At 46.3% G+C, this 19,476-nt stretch overlaps 1 protein-coding gene across 1 annotated transcript in view; it reads right to left on the bottom strand.

The window, feature by feature from the left end:
• The window catches only part of LOC117407892 (uncharacterized), a 150,059-nt gene that overhangs the window by 124,383 nt on the left and 6,200 nt on the right, over positions 1-19,476 (bottom strand). The window contains exons 5-8 of the mRNA XM_059014495.1: positions 18,832-18,955; positions 18,163-18,328; positions 16,520-16,697; positions 15,818-15,964 (exon numbers count right to left, since the gene is read on the bottom strand). Of these exons, the coding sequence (XP_058870478.1) occupies positions 15,818-15,964; positions 16,520-16,697; positions 18,163-18,328; positions 18,832-18,955 (615 nt within the window). The remainder of the gene's footprint in view (positions 1-15,817; positions 15,965-16,519; positions 16,698-18,162; positions 18,329-18,831; positions 18,956-19,476) is intronic.

Genomic DNA, 19,476 nt, shown 5'->3' with positions numbered 1-19,476 from the left:
AAAAAGTAAGTGTTGTTTTGAAACCAGTGTGTTTTGGGAAGGACGGGTAAACAGCGTAGCTGTCCCGCGTTAGTCAGGGTGTTCCTGAAAGTTGAGTTAGTGCTCCAAGAGGAGCTAGGTGTTTGTTTTGCTTTTGTATTTTGTTTGTTTTATTTTTGTGTTTATTAAAAAAATAGCGCGTCAGCGCTTGAAAAATCCATTCCTGTGTTTCTGGGTCAAGTTCTTAAAGGGGCAACGAACCCGAACGAGGGTTATACTTTTACATTTGGTGGCAGAGAGTGTGGGCGCCCCTACGACCCAGAGAAAGATGGATTTATGGGACCTGATCGAGCAGATCAATAGAAATGCCGCTGCTCAGAAGGAGCAGCTGGAGAGATGGGAGAGAGAGATGGGGTTGGCACCGCAGAAGAGACAGGAGCGGGAGCCAACCGAATTGGAGCGGTTACTCCTGGAATGGGAGCAGGCTAGCGGAGCTCCGCAGCCTCCCGAGCCAGAGGGGGAGGAGCCGCCGCTGCCAGAGCCTAGAGAGGAGGAGCTGCCGCTTCCGGAGCCCAGAGGGGAGGAGCTGCCGCTGCCGGAGCCCAGAGGGGAGGAGATGCCGCTTCCGGAGCCCAGAGAGGAGGAGCTGCCGCTTCCGGAGCCCAGAGAGGAGGAGCTGCCGCTTCCGGAGCCCAGAGGGGAGGAGCTGCCGCTGCCGGAGCCCAGAGGGGAGGAGCTGCCGCTGCCGGAGCCCAGAGAGGAGGAGCTGCCGCTGCCGGAGCCCAGAGGGGAGGAGCTGCCGCTGCCGGAGCCCAGAGGGGAGGAGCTGCCGCTGCCAGAGCCCAGAGGGGAGGAGCTGCCGCTGCCAGAGCCCAGAGGGGAGGAGCTGCCGCTGCCGGAGCCCAGAGGGGAGCTGCCGGAGCCCAGAGGGGAGGAGCTGCCGCTGCCGGAGCCCAGAGGGGAGGAGCTGCCGCTGCCGGAGCCCAGAGGGGAGGAGCTGCCGCTGCCGGAGCCCAGAGGGGAGGAGCTGCCGCTGCCGGAGCCCAGAGGGGAGGAGCTGCCGCTGCCAGAGCCCAGAGGGGAGGAGCTGCCGCTGCCAGAGCCCAGAGGGGAGGAGCTGCCGCTGCCGGAGCCCAGAGGGGAGGAGCTGCCGCTGCCGGAGCCCAGAGGGGAGGAGCTGCCGCTGCCGGAGCCCAGAGGGGAGGAGCTGCCGCTGCCGGAGCCCAGAGGGGAGGAGCTGCCGCTGCCGGAGCCCAGAGGGGAGGAGCTGCCGCTGCCAGAGCCCAGAGGGGAGGAGCTGCCGCTTCCGGAGCCTAGGGAGGAGGTGACAAGCGTACCTCCACCACAGCCCCGACCACCACCCCTACGGTCCAGTCCGGCGTCGCTGCGTCCAGTCCCTCACCCCTTGCTCCTGGACACCCTGTCGGTTAGCCTGGACCTCCCTTCACTTGACCTGGAGCCCAGGAGTCGGCAGGATCGGGCACAGTTCTCCACCTGGTCCCCTGCTCCGCTCCTCCTGGTCACTAAGACGTCGCTACGCTGCTCCCAGACGTCGCGTACGCTCCCCCTGGTCACTACTTCGCTCCCCCTTGTTGACCGGACGTCGCTGCACTGGGTCCCAGCTGCAGACCTCTGCCCGCTACTGCAGCCTCCAGTGCCCCGGTTGTCGTTCCGGTCGCCCCTGACAAACCGGTGGGGTCCCTCGTCGCCGGTGCGCGGTCCCTACCTGGCTGACCCAGGACGTGGACCGATCCACCCTCGAGTTCGCCCGTGGAAGAGGGCGAAAATTGACATTTATGGACTCGAGGGTGGGTGGTTGTGTTTTAGGGGAGGAGGTGGCCGTCTCGTGGCCTGTGTCTTGGAAAGACAAGGGGGGGGAAGTGTAACATAGCGGGTTGTGAGAGACGGCAGGGAGGGGGTTAAAACCTCCCTGCAAAGAAAAAAGGAAAAAAACCATGTGAGAATGCACCTTTTTGTTTGATTTGTGTTGCTTTATTATTTCATTTAGTTTGCTAATTGTTTTATTGTTTTGTTTAATTGTTTTATTATTAATTATTATCCGCACCTGGGCATTATTAAAAATTAGATCCAGGTGCGGGAGTTTAAAAGGAGAGCAGGCAGTCTGATCGGGGCTGCTGAGTGGAAGGAGGCAGAGAGGTGCGCTGTCTCCGAGTAGCCAAAGGAAGAGAGAGAGAGAGAGAACAAGTAAGTGTTGTTTTGAAACCAGTGTGTTTTGGGAAGGACGGGTAAACAGCGTAGCTGTCCCGCGTTAGTCAGGGTGTTCCTGAAAGTTGAGTTAGTGCTCCAAGAGGAGCTAGGTGTTTGTTTTGCTTTTGTATTTTGTTTGTTTTATTTTTGTGTTTATTAAAAAAATAGCGCGTCAGCGCTTGAAAAATCCATTCCTGTGTTTCTGGGTCAAGTTCTTAAAGGGGCAACGAACCCGAACGAGGGTTATACTTTTACAGTCCCCCATCTCGGATTGAACCCACAACCCTCCGGTCATGAGTCCAGAGCCCTAACCACTACTCCACACTGATTAAATATACCCTAGGATTACCTAGTTTGAATGTAAGAAATATATTTTAAAATGTACTCAAATTCATTTTTCTTTAGAAATGTCTCCCGAAGTGTAATTTAGTGATCTCTAAAAACTGTAAAAGTATCAGTGGTAGCCACAACCCTCAGGAACTAGGATCAGAAAGAATGTGATAAATACAGTGTCTGGTTATCATTTCATACCAAATTGTTTGACAGGTGTGTAACGAATGTGAAGAAGTTTGCCAACAGATAGATCTGGCAAGTCATCAACATCTTGAATATCACAGAGAATTGTGAGGGTCTGGAACCAACTCCCCTGTAATTCTTATTATTATTAATAATTTCTTAGCAGATGCCCTTATCCAGGGCGACTTACAATCGTAAGCAAATACATTTCAAGTTCTGGGATTCTGGGATCAATAAGCTACTAACAACCAAACGAGCAAGATTGGCCGAATGGCCTCCTCTCATTTGTAAATTTATGTTCTTATCTTCTGTAAAATTTATATTTAGTGTGCTCTCCTGTAATGTTGTGCTTTAATATCATGGTATATACAGTAATCGAAACCGAAACCTAAGATACTGAAATGCTGCACCTCATAATATAAGCAGCTATATAATCTCTATTGGTCTGGGGCTTTAGTGAAATGTATTTTGATTAAGTTTACAGGAGTGTGCAATTTTTGAAAAACACTTCTTGTCCATGGGACAAAATGCTAGAAAAATCTACCTGCCGACTCACAGCCCTACAAAACACACACACACACAAATAGAATATAACTTTTAGAATGTTGCTTTTATTAAAACAATAAACAATCAATTAGTGATTAATAATAATGTGTGCTTGTGGCAATGTGCCCCGCCCCTGTGCGCATTTCTGTGTTGTATGTTGCGTGTGGTGTGTTAATGTTGGTGTATAGAGATGGCTGCACAGGATATAAATGGGTGTGTGCAGCACGAGTTATTTAAAATGTATAATTGTATTTAGGCACAAGGATTGCACTTCACTTCACGTGCATTTAAGGCATGTAATATGTGAGCACGGGGTTGCACATAATTAATTCACGTGCACCACCACCTCTGTTGCCAGGAGACTACACGCTGCTCCCACCTCCATCACCATGAGACTACACGCTGCTCCCACCTCCGTCGCTAGGAGACTACACGGTGCTCCCACCACCGTCGCTAGGAGACTACACGCTGCTTCCACCTCCGTCGCCAGGAGACTACACGCTGCTCCCACCTCCGTCGCCAGGAGACTACACGCTGCTCCCACCTCCGTCGCTAGGAGACTACACGCTGCTTCCACCTCCGTCGCCAGGAGACTACACGCTGCTTCCACCTCCACCGGCAGGAGCAGAGCAGCAGGAGCTGCCTCTGCCTCCACCGCAAGGAGCAGAGCAGCAGGAGCTGCCTCTGCCTCCGCCTCCTCCACCAGCAGAGGGTGTATACCTGCTGGTTCCGCCTTCACCATTGTGGGAAGATTGTTTGCCGCTCCCACTTCCACCACCGGAGGAGCTGCAGCTGAGTTTGGGAAGCTGAGTTTTTGTTTTGTTTTTTTGAACCCTCATTTCATCCCGATTTTAATGTTTGGAAAATACACCCTGAAAAATTTCCTGGGAAATTTCTTTACAAATAAAAACTAAAAAAGCGGAACACTACTAAGAAGACATGTTTACCCATGGTTGTACATTTGTGTGGGGCGTGGCTAAGGGGGATAATTCCTTAAAGGGACACTAGCCTAATGTACGTACAAAACCTTGACAGTGGTGTGGTGCGAGCGAGTGCACATGTTTCTTTTGCCAAAAAGTGGGGGGATCATGGCCCCTCTGCCCCCCCTTGCCTTAATACAAAACAGCCTGAAAGATGATTTTTCCTGAACTCTGCTCCCTTTTGAGCTGCTGCATCCCTAAGCAATGCTTATTCTACTTACAGCTGGCACAGGTACTGGGATTCAGACATTACAATGGAATAGGAAGCTGAGCCTACCTCACTTCCTCCACATCCTCATGGCTCAGCACCTTCATCTCCAGCATGTCCTTCAGCAGCCCCTCGATCACAGCATCACTCACACTCTCAACAAACTGGGATTGCACCTGTATTAGCTTGTCAACTGAAACAGCATCACAAATCACATTAACACATCTACACATTTTCTTATTACAGTTAAAACAGTCCTGAAATGAAACTTTGTGAACAAGGACATGATTTGCAGTGTATAATGAGTGATGGTCTCACCTGGGTCCAAACCAGGCCCATGTGTACTGTACAATTCGTGACATTAATCCTCCGCCACAGTTATAAAAACAAGATTAATGAGAAAGAGCTATCATGAGAAAGTAGATACAGGCACACAGATGACTCTATATTAATCCCTCAGATTTTAATATTTGCTGAGGGATGTGACAGAAATTAGGGGTTTTGGGGGGGTCATCTGGAACCAACTCCACAGTAATTTTGTTGAAGCTGACACCCTGGGATCCTTCAAGAAGCTGCTTGATGAGATTCTTGGATAAATAAGCTACTAACAACCAAACGAGCAAGATGGGCCGAATGGCCTCCTCTCGTTTGTAAACTTTCTTATGTTCTTAAGAATGTCCTAACCAAGTTTCAACACAATTGGATAAGCTGTTCTCTACACAGACTGTATGTAAAAATGTAAGTTTGACATGTGAATTATGTATGGATGGCATTTCTTACATCCACAGATTCTGACACCCTCAATAACTTGTGACAAGCACTTCTGTAAAACTTTGAGGTGTGGCAGACTGTGATGTATGTACAGGCCCTTCCACTATATCCTGCTGGGGATCAGCATACCCAGTACAGTGAGGATAATAAGGGAGTTTCTCACTGTCATGATGAAGACTAAGAGTCCTGTAGAGATTAAGGTCCCTCTCTGCAAGTTTGGAGATGAATTTCCCACAAGCAGCACGCCCCTTTTCCACCAGCAAGCCGATCAGACAGCTGGCTTTTTTCAGTTTTATTTTCATTCTCTTATCTGAAAAATTACAAGTAATAGTTAAAAGAGGAGTTAAAAATAAATCAATTACTTAAAAAGGGATTTTAATTGCAGTTGCAATTTGAAATAACTTTTTATTTTATAAAAAAAAAACACCCATCAAAGTTATGCAAGAGCCCCTACCCCAATAACTATTTTTCTAAAAGAGGAATTCAAGAATGACTTCATCCTGGATCTTTCAATATACAGCTCTCTTTTATCCACCTTTTTGAAATGGAAACATTTGAACAGATTCAATCTAAAATGAAAAGGGGGTATGACAGTCTGCTTATTTATCTGATGCCAAATCTAATGATTGATTGCACTGCTTATTATTTACAAACTAAATCTAACCCCTTTCCCTTCTTTTGAGGAACTGAGGAATGGTCACACGGGGACATAACTAAGAGGGATCAAGTTTATAGCTGGCTGTGACAAAGATGGCTGCAGGGAGGAACTCAGACCAGAGAGAGAAACACACAGACAGAGACGGTGGTGATGCTGAGCTGAGTGCAATGGCTGCACTCAGCGTTTATTAACAAAATAAAAAGGTTTAACAAACAGAACACAAAACAGGACACGGCACTACACGCCAAAATAAACAGACAGACAAAACGAACTACACAGACAAACACGGTGAGCTTCTTTTACTATTATTTTACTTTATACTACCCTCCGTCTCCTAACCCGTTCTCCACTCACCGAACACCAACCCCCAGTGAGTGAAAACATGCAGCTTTTATGCAGTTGTACCGAGATTCGATTGCTAGTCAATCATTCAATTGGAATCTCGGTACAACTGCACGTGAATTAATTAAAGTGCAATTCCCCGTGCTCACATATTACTTTTTACTTGCACGTGATGTGATGTGCCATCCCCGTGCCTAAATACAAATATACAATTTACACACACGTGAAACACAGACCGCTTATATCCCGTGTACCAATGCCTATACACCAACATTTACACACAACACGTAACATAACATACACAGGGGGGGGCACTTTGCCACATATACCCCCCCTTGTGCAACGCACACATGGCCTCAATGGCCACCTCCCCCCTCAGTCCCAAAGTCCCGGAAGAGGGGGAAGCAAGTTGTTTCTGGGGGTGGCCATGGTGGAATGTCTGGCACCCCCCAATTGTTCGTGGCTGGCAGCTCCCTCTTCCGGGGCTTCAGCCACACTATCTGCTGCCGCGAAAGTGCAGCTGGGGGAGCTGGTCTCCTGACCTCCCCCTCTTTCTTTATGGCCGGCAGCTCCCCTTCATGGAGCTCCGGCCACAGTGTAGCGACCCGAGGCAAAGCAGAGGCCCCGGCGACCCCAGGCGAAGCAGGACCCTCGATGACCTCAGGCGACGGCAGCAGCAGCGGACCCTCGGGAGGTGGAGGCAGAGGCAGCTCCTGCTCCTCTCCCTCGGGTGGTGGAGGCAGAGGCAGCTCCTGCTCCTCTCCCTCGGGTGGTGGTGGAGGCAGAGGCAGCTCCTGCTCCTCTCCCTCGGGTGGTGGTGGAGGCAGAGGCAGCTCCTGCTCCTCTCCCTCGGGTGGTGGTGGTGGAGGCAGAGGCAGCTGCTGCTCCTCTCCCTCGGGTGGTGGTGGTGGAGGCAGAGGCAGCTCCTGCTCCTCTCCCTCAGGTGGTGGAGGCAGAGGCAGCTCCTGCTCCTCTCCCTCGGGTGGTGGTGGAGGCAGAGGCAGCTCCTGCTCCTCTCCCTCGGGTGGTGGTGGAGGCAGAGGCAGCTCCTGCTCCTCTCCCTCGGGTGGTGGTGGTGGAGGCAGAGGCAGCTCCTGCTCCTCTCCCTCGGGTGGTGGTGGAGGCAGAGGCAGCTCCTGCTCCTCTCCCTCAGGTGGTGGAGGCAGAGGCAGCTCCTGCTCCTCTCCCTCGGGTGGTGGTGATGGCGCTGCCGGCTCCTCCGACAGTGGGGGTAGGGCTGGTGGCGCTGCCGGCTCCTCCGACAGCGGGGGTAGAGCTGGTGGCGGGCGTCTCCGCTGGGCTCCCTTCAGCAGCAAAAACAGCGGCTGCTGTGGAGCCTGAGCTTCACGCCCTCGTCCCTCCCAAAAAAAAATAGGGGTTTGGGCCTTCAGCTCCTCCCCTCCGGACACAGGACGCACCGACTCCTCCCTCTCGGGCCGTGGACGCACCGACTCCTCCCTCTCGGGCCGTGGACGCACCGACTCCTCCCTCTCGGGCCGTGGACGCACCGACTCCTCCCTCTCGGGACGTGGACGCACCGACTCCTCCCTCTTGGGACGTGGACGCACCGACTCCTCCCTCTTAGGACGTGGACGCACCGACTCCTCCCTCTTGGGACGTGGACGCACCGACTCCTCCCACTCGGGCTGTGGACGCTCGGGCTCCTCCCACTCGGGCTGTGGACGTTCGGGCTCCTCCCACTCAGGCGCAGGACGTTCGGGCTCCTCCCACTCAGGCGCAGGACGTTCGGGCTCCTCCCACTCAGGCGCAGGACGTTCGGGCTCCTCCCACTCAGGCGCAGGACGTTCGGGCTCCTCCCACTCAGGCGCAGGACGTTCGGGCTCCTCCCACTCAGGCGCAGGACGTTCGGGCTCCTCCCACTCAGGCGCAGGACGTTCGGGCTCCTCCCACTCAGGCGCAGGACGTTCGGGCTCCTCCTCCCCTGGCTCCTGCTCTGGGCAGTCCTCGTCCTCATGCCCATAAGCAATGCACATGGTGCACCACCTTGGCTCCCTCTGCTTCCTCCTCACTTTTCCCCCTCTCTGCCTCCACCACCACCACCCGAGGGAGAGGAGCAGGAGCTGCCTCTGCCTCCACCACCACCCGAGGGAGAGGAGCAGGAGCTGCCTCTGCCTCCACCACCACCCGAGGGAGAGGAGCAGGAGCTGCCTCTGCCTCCACCACCCGAGGGAGAGGAGCAGGAGCTGCCTCTGCCTCCACCTCCCGAGGGTCCGCTGCTGCTGCCGTCGCCTGAGGTCATCGAGGGTCCTGCTTCGCCTGGGGTCGCCGGGGCCTCTGCTTTGCCTCGGGTCGCTACACTGTGGCCGGAGCTCCATGAAGGGGAGCTGCCGGCCATAAAGAAAGAGGGGGAGGTCAGGAGACCAGCTCCCCCAGCTGCACTTTCGCGGCAGCAGATAGTGTGGCTGAAGCCCCGGAAGAGGGAGCTGCCAGCCACGAACAATTGGGGGGTGCCAGACATTCCACCATGGCCACCCCCAGAAACAACTTGCTTCCCCCTCTTCCGGGACTTTGGGACTGAGGGGGGAGGTGGCCATTGAGGCCATGTGTGCGTTGCACAAGGGGGGGTATATGTGGCAAAGTGCCCCCCCCTGTGTATGTTATGTTACGTGTTGTGTGTAAATGTTGGTGTATAGGCATTGGTACACGGGATATAAGCGGTCTGTGTTTCACGTGTGTGTAAATTGTATATTTGTATTTAGGCACGGGGATGGCACATCACATCACGTGCAAGTAAAAAGTAATATGTGAGCACGGGGAATTGCACTTTAATTAATTCACGTGCAGTTGTACCGAGATTCCAATTGAATGATTGACTAGCAATCGAATCTCGGTACAACTGCATAAAAGCTGCATGTTTTCACTCACTGGGGGTTGGTGTTCGGTGAGTGGAGAACGGGTTAGGAGACGGAGGGTAGTATAAAGTAAAATAATAGTAAAAGAAGCTCACCGTGTTTGTCTGTGTAGTTCGTTTTGTCTGTCTGTTTATTTTGGCTCAAGTGCCGTGTCCTGTTTTGTGTTCTGTTTGTTAAACCTTTTTATTTATTTGTTATTAAACGCTGAGTGCAACCATCGCACTCAGTTTCTCATCATCACCGTCTGTCTGTGTGTTTCTCTCTCTCTGGTCTGAGTTCCTCCCTGCAGCCGTCTTTGTCACACGTGGTGTCAGAACCGGGACAACAGCGCCTCCAGGGCTCAGGCCAGAGCGGGAACCGCAGTTTTTTTTGTGGAAAAGTAAATAAAAAAATTTAAAAAAAAAAAAAAAAAATGGAAGGCTGGAACTGGAAAGATGGCTGCAGGGAGGAACTCAGACCAGAGAGAGAAACACACAGACAGAGACGGTGGTGATGCTGAGCTGAGTGCAATGGCTGCACTCAGCGTTTATTAACAAAATAAAAAGGTTTAACAAACAGAACACAAAACAGGACACGGCACTACACGCCAAAATAAACAGACAGACAAAACGAACTACACAGACAAACACGGTGAGCTTCTTTTACTATTATTTTACTTTATACTACCCTCCGTCTCCTAACCCGTTCTCCACTCACCGAACACCAACCCCCAGTGAGTGAAAACATGCAGCTTTTATGCAGTTGTACCGAGATTCGATTGCTAGTCAATCATTCAATTGGAATCTCGGTACAACTGCACGTGAATTAATTAAAGTGCAATTCCCCGTGCTCACATATTACTTTTTACTTGCACGTGATGTGATGTGCCATCCCCGTGCCTAAATACAAATATACAATTTACACACACGTGAAACACAGACCGCTTATATCCCGTGTACCAATGCCTATACACCAACATTTACACACAACACGTAACATAACATACACAGGGGGGGGCACTTTGCCACACTGGCATAATGTCTTTGCTCACCTTATTTCATGATACACACGAAGCACAACAAGATTTTAAATAAAGAAGGCAGGACACCCAAACTCGATGGTTTACCTGCTAATATGTCCTCACTCCAGTATATCTTGTGTGGGTCGACTGGATCTCGACTGTGATCAGCTCGCAACACCAGGCACTCGTCTTTATCCACAGCGCGCTGGAAATGCCTCATCCAGTCAGCAGGATCGGGCTGGTCAATACCCTCCCTGTAACGACCTGTCAGCACTGCCCACTCCTAGATATAAAAAGTGAACAGACTGAGAAAAACATCCAACAAACATCTAAATTTAGTGACTTGGCGCTGAATTAATCAGCATCGGGTTTGAGGATGCAGTCCTCCACAGCAATGTTCATGTTCAGTTTCACAGTGAACTATCTCAATTTACAACTACGTCAATGTTACACAATACAATTTGACTGTATTTCTGATTTCTCTATAACAGGTATAACAGTGCTGATTCCTTGTGTGAGAGTGTCTAGATGTGTTCAGCAACATAAGGATAATGTCAGTCCAGCATTTGGAATAGCTGCCTGTGGCAATACCCTAGATTAGCCTAAGGGTTGTTCCTGTTAATAATCACAGTACACAAGGTTATGTCCACACTTTCTTTTGTATTTGGTAGTGTGACTATTGATTCTTGGTGTGTTTTTATTTATTTATTGGTTTCTAATATAACTTTGTTTTTTATCTATTTTCTTTTTTCTTGTGACTTCGAAGCAGGTCCCAGGATTTCATTCTGGTGTCTCAGACTGCGCTTCCTTATGTGGAAGCACTACAGCGTACAGATCACCAGAAACATCAGCTACAAGCATTGACTCTGATATCAAGACCTCTTGATTCAATGGAGTGCAATGCTTTTTAATAGGGCTAGTATTGTACAGGGGTGGTTGATTTAGAATGGACCCGGTCTCAAAGGTTTAGGGATTGTGGAACACCCCTAATCCAGTGAATATGAGGTTGGGACAGTTTATTACCAGTTGGGTGGCAAAGACCAGGTGTCACATTGTATTTTGGATAAGGGGATATTAGGAGGTAGCTTGTTGAGTCTGAGAGAGGAAAGACTCCCACAGTTTAGTACAAAGCAAGCAAGCACACCTCAGTTCTGACCTGACCGAACCGTCCAGTCTTGGCATAGACTGAAAACTGCAAAGTTGTTCCTGGATTCAAACCTAGACTCTCCAGACAAGGAGGGTATTGAGCTGCTGCATTAACTATATCCCTCCTTGGGAAAATGAAAATACCACTGTCCTCTGGGGGAAGGTTCAAACAATCACAGGTCTTTTATCTTTTAAATTAGTGTAAACCTACCTTGAATATCATTGTGTCCTCAGGTGTCAAGTCCTTCCGGTCGTCATATTTCCATGGGATTCGAAACTGTTTTAGTGCCTCATTGGTCCAGCTCAGACCAGGGTACCGCCCACTGTTGATCTGCTCCACCAACCAGGACTGGAGCCCAGTATTCTGGGGAGCACCCCTAAAACAGAATATTATTATTATTATTATTATTTATTTCTTAGCAGACACCCTTATCTAGGGCGACTTACAATTGTTACAAGATATCACATTATTTTTACATACAATTACCCATTTATACAGTTGGGTTTTTACTGGAGCAATCTAGGTAAAGTACCTTGCTCAAGGGTACAGCAGCAGTGTCCCCCACCTGGGATCGAACCCACGACCCTCCGGTCAAGAGGCTGTGTGGTCCAGTGGTTAAAGAAAAGGGCTTGTAACCAGGAGGTCCCCGGTTCAAATCCCACTTCAGCCACCGATTCATTGTGTGACCCTGAGCAAGTCACTGAACCTCCTTGTGCTCCGTCTTTTGGGTGAGGCGTAAATGCAAGTGACTCTGCAGCTGATGCATAGTTCACACACCCTAGTCTCTGTAAGGTGCCTTGGATAAAGGGGTCTGCTAAATAAAAAAAAAAAAAAAAAAACCACTACTCCACACTGCTGCCCTAGAAAATAATAAAGAAATGTGGAAAAGCTAAGGGTAAAAATCTATCTGTCGATCCAGCTGCCTTCATATATGCAGAAATCAATCAGTAATTCATATGTTCATAGTAACTACAATGTATTCCAGTCTTGACTAAACTACTATTCTTCCAATAGGAAAAAACACTGAATACTGAATCCCCTTAAATAACACACTGTGTGTATACCATGCAACACATTAAAATATGCTTCTTAAAAGTGCATTTAAAAAATATTTAAACAGTATTTGTGTGGTGTGGAAAACAGAAATAGGCAAACACCAACATCAAAGACATTTTCAACCTATCTTTAGTAACATACGTGTGTCTAATAGCCTTTCCTAAATGCATGTTGCTGTCCTGTAATTGACTAGATGTTAAAATTAATACAAAACAGCCTGAAAGATGATTTTTCCTGAACCCTGCTCCCTTTTGAGCTGCTGCATCCCTAAGCAATGCTTATTCTACTTACAGCTGGCACAGATACTGGGATCCAGACATTACAATGGAATAGGAAGCTGAGCCTACCTCACTTCCTCCACATCCTCATGGCTCAGCACCTTCATCTCCAGCATGTCCTTCAGCAGCCCCTCCATCACGGCATCACTCACTCTCTTGACAAACTGGGATTGCACGCGCATTAGCCTCCAAACTGAAACAGCATCACAAACCAGATGAACACATCTACACCTTTTCTTATTACAGTTAAAACAGTCCTGAAATAAAACTTTGAGATCAAGGACATGATTTGCAGTGTATAATCAGTGAGGGTCTCACCTTCATCCAAACCAGGCCCATGTGTATTGTAGAATTCGGGGTGGTTCCTCTCTGCGATTTTGGAGAGGAAGTTCTCTCTGAAGGCATCCCTCTTCCTCATCACCATGCTTGTCAGGTGGGAGGTCCTGCGCTGTGTGCTGGCCTGTTTCATCACTTCTTCCACCTCTCCATCATTCAGCAGCTTCATCTCCTGCATGTCCTTCAGCAGCCCCTCGAGCACTGCAGCACACTTAATGTAAGCCGTTATCCTACGACACAGACTCCTACCTGAAACATTACAAATCAGAACAATCATGTCAGTGACATTCATCCACAGTTACAGTTATAAATACAAGATAGATCATGAGAAAGTAGATACAGGCGCACAGATGCCTCTATATACCCTCAGAGTTTAATATTTGCTGAGGGATGTGACAGAAATTAGGGGATTTTGGGGGGTCACTTGTGTAACGGGTGATGACATTCCCTAAAGAATATCCTAACCAAGTTTCATCACAGTTGGAAAAGCTGTTCTCTACACAGACTCATTTGAAATATTTTTTAAAACCCCAAAAGTAATGACTAAAGCTAAGGTTTACAATTTTAGAAAAGCAAACTACGAAGGTATGAAACAGAGACTAATAGAAGTAGATTGGAGTAAAATAGAGAAAACATCCACAGAAAAAGGGTGGCTGTCTTTTAAAAATGTAGTACTAGAGGCACAAAACAATTACATCCCAAAAGTAGACAAATCTAAATCTAAAACAAAATGGCCAAAATGGTTTAATAGATCAATTAAAAAAAATATTCAGCGAAAAAAGGCACTTTACAGAGCGTTTAAAAGGGACCAAAAACAAAGCACACAGAAAGAGTACTTGGAACTGCAAACACAAGTCAAAAAGGAAGTTAGAAAGGCCAAGAGAGAGATAGAAATCAATATTGCTAAGGGGGCTAAAACCAATTCCAAAATGTTTATTCAATATTATAACAGCAAGAGAACATTCAAAGAGGAGGTTAAATGTCTAAGACACAAATGGCAAAATCAGAGATGAAGAAAAAAAAATAGCAAATATATTAAATGATTACTTTTCACAGGTTTTTACAAAGGAGGACACAGACAACATGCCCCACATGTCGACCTGTTCCTATCCAGTTTTAAATAACTTTAGCATAACAGAGGCAGAAGTGTTAAAGGGACTAGGAGCTCTTAAAATAAACAAATCCCCTGGGCCGGATGAGATCCTCCCAATAGTACTCAAAGAAATGAAAGAAGTTACTTACAAGCCGCTAACCAAGATCATGCAACAGTCTCTTGACACAGGGGTTGTACCGACAGACTGGAAAATAGCAAACGTAATACCGATCCACAAAAAGGGAGACAAAACTGAACCAGGTAACTACAGACCAATAAGCCTGACTTCTATTATATGTAAACTTATGGAAACTATAATAAGATCCAAAATGGAAAATTACCTATATGGTAACAATATCCTGGGAGACAGCCAGCATGGTTTTAGGAAAGGGAGATCATGTCTAACTAACCTACTTGACTTTTTTGAGGATGCAACATTGAAAATGGACAACTGCAAAGCATACGACATGGTCTATTTAGATTTCCAGAAAGCTTTTGACAAAGTCCCGCATAAAAGATTAATTCTCAAACTGAACGCAGTAGGGATTCAAGGAAATGCATGCACATGGATTAGGGAGTGGTTAACATGTAGAAAACAGAAAGCACTGATTAGAGGAGAAACCTCAAAATGGAGTGAGGTAACCAGTGGTGTACCACAGGGATCAGTATTAGGTCCTCTGCTATTCCTAATCTACATTAATGATTTAGACTCTGATATAGTAAGCAAACTCGTTAAATTTGCAGACGACACAAAAATAGGAGGAGTGGCAGACACTGTTGAAGCAGCAAAAGTCATTCAAAATGATCTAGACCGCATTCAAAATTGGGCAGACACATGGCAAATTAAATTTAATAGAGAAAAGTGTAAAGTATTGCATGCGGGCAATAAAAATGTTCATTATAAATATCATATGGGAGATAGTGAAATTGAAGAAGGGAACTATGAAAAAGACCTAGGAGTTTATGTTGACTCAGAAATGTCTTCATCTAGACAATGTGGGGAAGCTATAAAAAAGGCTAACAAGATGCTTGGATAATATTGTGAGAAGTGCTGAATTTAAATCAAGGGAAGTAATGTTAAAACTCTACAATGCATTAGTAAGACCTCACCTAGAATATTGTGTTCAGTTCTGGTCACCTCGTTACAAAAAGGATATTGCTGCTCTAGAAAGAGTGCAAAGAAGAGCAACCAGAATTATCCCGGGTTTAAAAGGCATGTCGTATGCAGACAGGCTAAAAGAATTGAATCTATTCAGTCTTGAACAAAGAAGACTACGCGGCGATCTGATTCAAACATTCAAAATCCTAAAAGGTATAGACAATGTCAACCCGGGGGACTTCTTTGACTTGAAAAAAGAAAAAAGGACCAGGGGTCATAAATGGAGATTAGATAAAGGGGCATTCAGAACAGAAAATAGGAGGCACTTTTTTACACAGAGAATTGTGAGGGTCTGGAACCAACTCCCCAGTAATGTTGTTGAAGCTGACACCCTGGGATCCTTCAAGAAGCTGCTTGATGAGATTCTGGGATCAATAAGCTACTAACAACCAAACGAGCAAGATGGGCTGAATGGCCTCCTCTCGTTTGTAAACTTTCTTATGTTCTTATGTTCAGACTGTATGCAAAAATGTAAGTTTGATATGTGAATTATGTATGGATGGCATTTCCTTACATCCACAGATTCTGACACACTCAATAACTTGTGACAAGCACTTCTGTAAAACTCTGAGGTGTGACAGACTGTGATGTATGTACATGCACTTCCACTATATCCTGCTGGGATCAGCATACTCAGTACAGTAAGGATAATAAGTGAGGTTCTCACTGTCATGATGAAGCCTAAGAGTCCTGTAGAGATTGAAGTCCCTCTCTGCGAGTTTGGAGATGCATTTCCCAGAAGCAGCACGCCCCTTTTCCACCAGCAAGCTGATCAGACAGCGGGCTTTTTCCAGTTTTACTTTCACCCTCTTATCTGAAATATGACAAGTAATAGTTAAAGATGATTTTAAAAAAAGCATGAATTAATTAATTATAAATGTATTTAAATTCCAGTTCAAATTTGAAATCGCTTTTTATTTTTTTAAAAAGCACCCATAAAAGTTATGTAAGAGCCCCTGCCCCAATATCTATTTTTCTGAAAGAGGAATACAAGAATGACTTCAGAATGACTTCATCCTGGATCTTTTAATAAACAGCAGGTTCAGTGACAAGCTGCAGCTCTCCTTTATCCACCTTTTTGAAATGGAAACATTTGAACAGATTCAATCTAAAATGAAAAGGGGGTATGATAGTCTGCTTATTTATCTGGTGCCAAATCTAATTATTGATTGCACTGCTTATTATTTACAAACTAAATCTAACCCCATTCCCTTCTTTTGAGGAACTGAGGAATGGTCACACGGGGACATAACTACGAGGGACCAAGTTCATAGCTGGCATAATGTCTTTGCTCACCTTATTTCATGTTACACACGAACCAGAACAAGATTAAATAAAGAAGGTAGGACACCCAAACTCAATGGTCTACCTGCTAATATGTCCTCACTCCAGTATATCTTGTGTGGGTCGACTGGATCTTGACTGTGATCAGCACGCAACACCAGGCTCTCGTCTTTATCCAAAGCACGCTGGAAATGCCTCCTCCAGTCAGCAGTATCGAGCTGGTCAATACCCTCCCTGTAACGACCTGTCGCCACTGCCCAGCCCTAGATATAAAGTAAACAGACATCCAACATCCAACAAAGGATTTAATGGTTCACAGTGACTTGGGGCTGAATTGACCAGCGTCTGGCATGAGGATGTAGTCCTCCACATCAATGTTCATGCTCCGTTTCACAGTGAACTATATTAAAGATTAAAAAATCACAATACAGGTACACAACACTATGTATGTATTTCACTATGAGAGTGATACAAGGAATCAGCAACACAATGACAGTCCAGTATTTGGAATAGCTGCCTGTGGCAATACCCTAGATTAGCTTAATGTTTGGCCCTGTTAATCACAGTACCCTATATTAACCCCTTCTGTGCTAGGGGGCGCACGGTGTACGTCCTAAAAATAACCTCACTGTAGCACCGGCTGTGAGCATCCGATCATTTTTTTTTTGCAGAGTGTAGAAGGGTTTAAACTCTCAAAATATGTGAATGGTGTATCGTCATTTAAAAAGTGCATGATTTACGTGTAAACTGCCCTGTATACGATTTCTCCGTGTTATTCAATGTCGGAAGCAGAAGTCAAACAAGCAAACAAAAAGGTCTGTATTATATTTTTTATAGTGCTTTGATTGGTGCAACTTTTGATGGATACAACATTTAGGGGATATAAGGACATATTTCTAGCAAACATAATCTTACTTTCAATAGTTATTTTCAGAACTGATCGATCACTATTGATTACTGTATGCTGTCTCTGTTGTACCCTGGCATATGCTGTAGTAACTCAGTGCTTGGGCACGCTGTGTTTGACTAATCTTTTTTTTTATTCAAGATTCAAGAAAAAACTCTAGCACTTGGGGTGGAAAAACCCTAAGCAGCAAAGGGGTTAAGGACTGAAAGATCTCAACTTACAACTACGTCAATGTTACACAATACAATTTGACTGTATTTCTCATTTCTCTATAACGGGTATAACAGTGCTGATTCCTTGTGTGAGAGTGTCTAGATGTGTTCAGCAACACAAGGATAATGGCAGTCCAGCATTTGGAATAGCTGCCTGTGGCAATACCATAGATTAGCCTAAGGGTTGGTCCTGTTAATAGTTAATAGGGATTGTGGAACATCCCTAATCCAGTGAATATGAAGTTGGGGCATCTTATTACCAGCTGGATTGCAAAGACCAGGTGTCACATTGTACTTTGGATAAGGGGATATTAGGAGCTAGTTTGTTTGGTCTGAGAGAGGAAAGACCCCCACAGTTTAGTACAAAGCAAGCAAGCAAGCACACCTCCATTCTGACCTGACCAAACCTTTCAGTCCTGGATAACTTAGAAACAGAAAACTGCAAAATTGTTCCTGGATTCAAACCTTGACTCTCCAGACATGTAGAGCATTGAGCTGCTGCTTTGACTATATCCCTCCTTGGTGAAATGAACATATCAAATCGCTGTCCTCTGGGGGAAGGTTCAAACTATCACAGGTATTTTATCTTTTAAATGAGTGTAAACCCACCTTGAATATCATTGTGTCCTCAGTTGTCAAGTCCTTCCGGTTGTCATGTTTCCATGAGATTCTAAACTGTTTTAGTGCCTCATTGGTCCAGCTCAGACCAGGGTACCGCCCACTGTTGATCTGCTCCACCAACCAGGACTGGAGCCCGGTATTCTGGGGAGTATCCCTAAAACAGAATAATAAAGAAATGTGGAAGAGCTAAGGATAAGAATCTATCTGTCGATCCAGCTGCCTTCATATATATACAGAAATCAATCTGTAATGCATATGTTCATAGTAACTACAGTGAATTCCAGTCCTGACTTAACTACTATTCTTCCAATAGGAAAAAACACTGAATACTGAATCCCCTTAAATAATACACACTGTGTGTATACCATGCAACACATTAAAATATGCTTCTTAAAAGTGCATTAGTGGTGTGGAAAACAGGCATAGGCAAACACCAAAATCAGTGACATGCTTGTGTCTAATAGCCTTGCTTATATGCATGCTGCAGTCCTGTAACTGACAACATGTTAAAATTAATACAAAACCATCTGAAAGATGATTTTTTTTTCCTGAACCCTGCTCCCTTTTGAGCTGCTCCCTAAGCAATGCTTATTCTACTTACAGCTGGCACAGATACTGGGATCCAGACATTACAATGGAATAGGAAGCTGAGCCTACCTCACTTCCTCCACATCCTCATCGCTCAGCACCTTCATCTCCAGCATGTCCTTCAGCAGCTCCTCCATCACGGCATCACTCACACTCTCAACAAACTGGGATTGCACCTGTATTAGCCTGTCAACTGAAACAGCATCACAAACCACATTAACACATCTACAACATTTCTTATTACAGTTAAAACCAGGGAGTCAAACCGCATTAGGACAATGTCTGTTCCGTTTAAATAAAGTAGCTCTCCGGTTCAGAAAACCCATCTGAACCGCTTTGAACCGGTTCACATAAATATGTTTATTGCTTTGTAAAAAGTAAAGAGTTAACTAATATGCTCATTGTTTTGTAAAAAGTAAAACAAGTTAACTTTTTACAAAACAATAATCATAACTAACGAAAGAAAAATCACACTTGTTCCATGAAAATGTCTCCAGGACCTCCTGCCATGTTTGTTCTTTGTGGTGACAGCACAAACTAGAGACTAGAAAAAGCCCTTTCAAATGTAACTTGAGTTGATGGAACAGTCTCCGCAATCTCATTCATTGCACTCACCTCTTTCAAGCTGCTGCTCCTGCTCTACTCCCCTTCATCTCCTCTCTCCTCAACACCTCTCTACTTTCTGGTATCTTTCCCTCTGCCTTCAAAAAAGCC

Source organism: Acipenser ruthenus, chromosome 48 (assembly GCF_902713425.1).
Source record: "Acipenser ruthenus chromosome 48, fAciRut3.2 maternal haplotype, whole genome shotgun sequence".
NCBI classification, from domain to species: domain Eukaryota; kingdom Metazoa; phylum Chordata; class Actinopteri; order Acipenseriformes; family Acipenseridae; genus Acipenser; species Acipenser ruthenus.
Note: the sequence above shows the minus strand (reverse complement) of the source record. Positions and strands in the feature narration are given on the sequence as shown.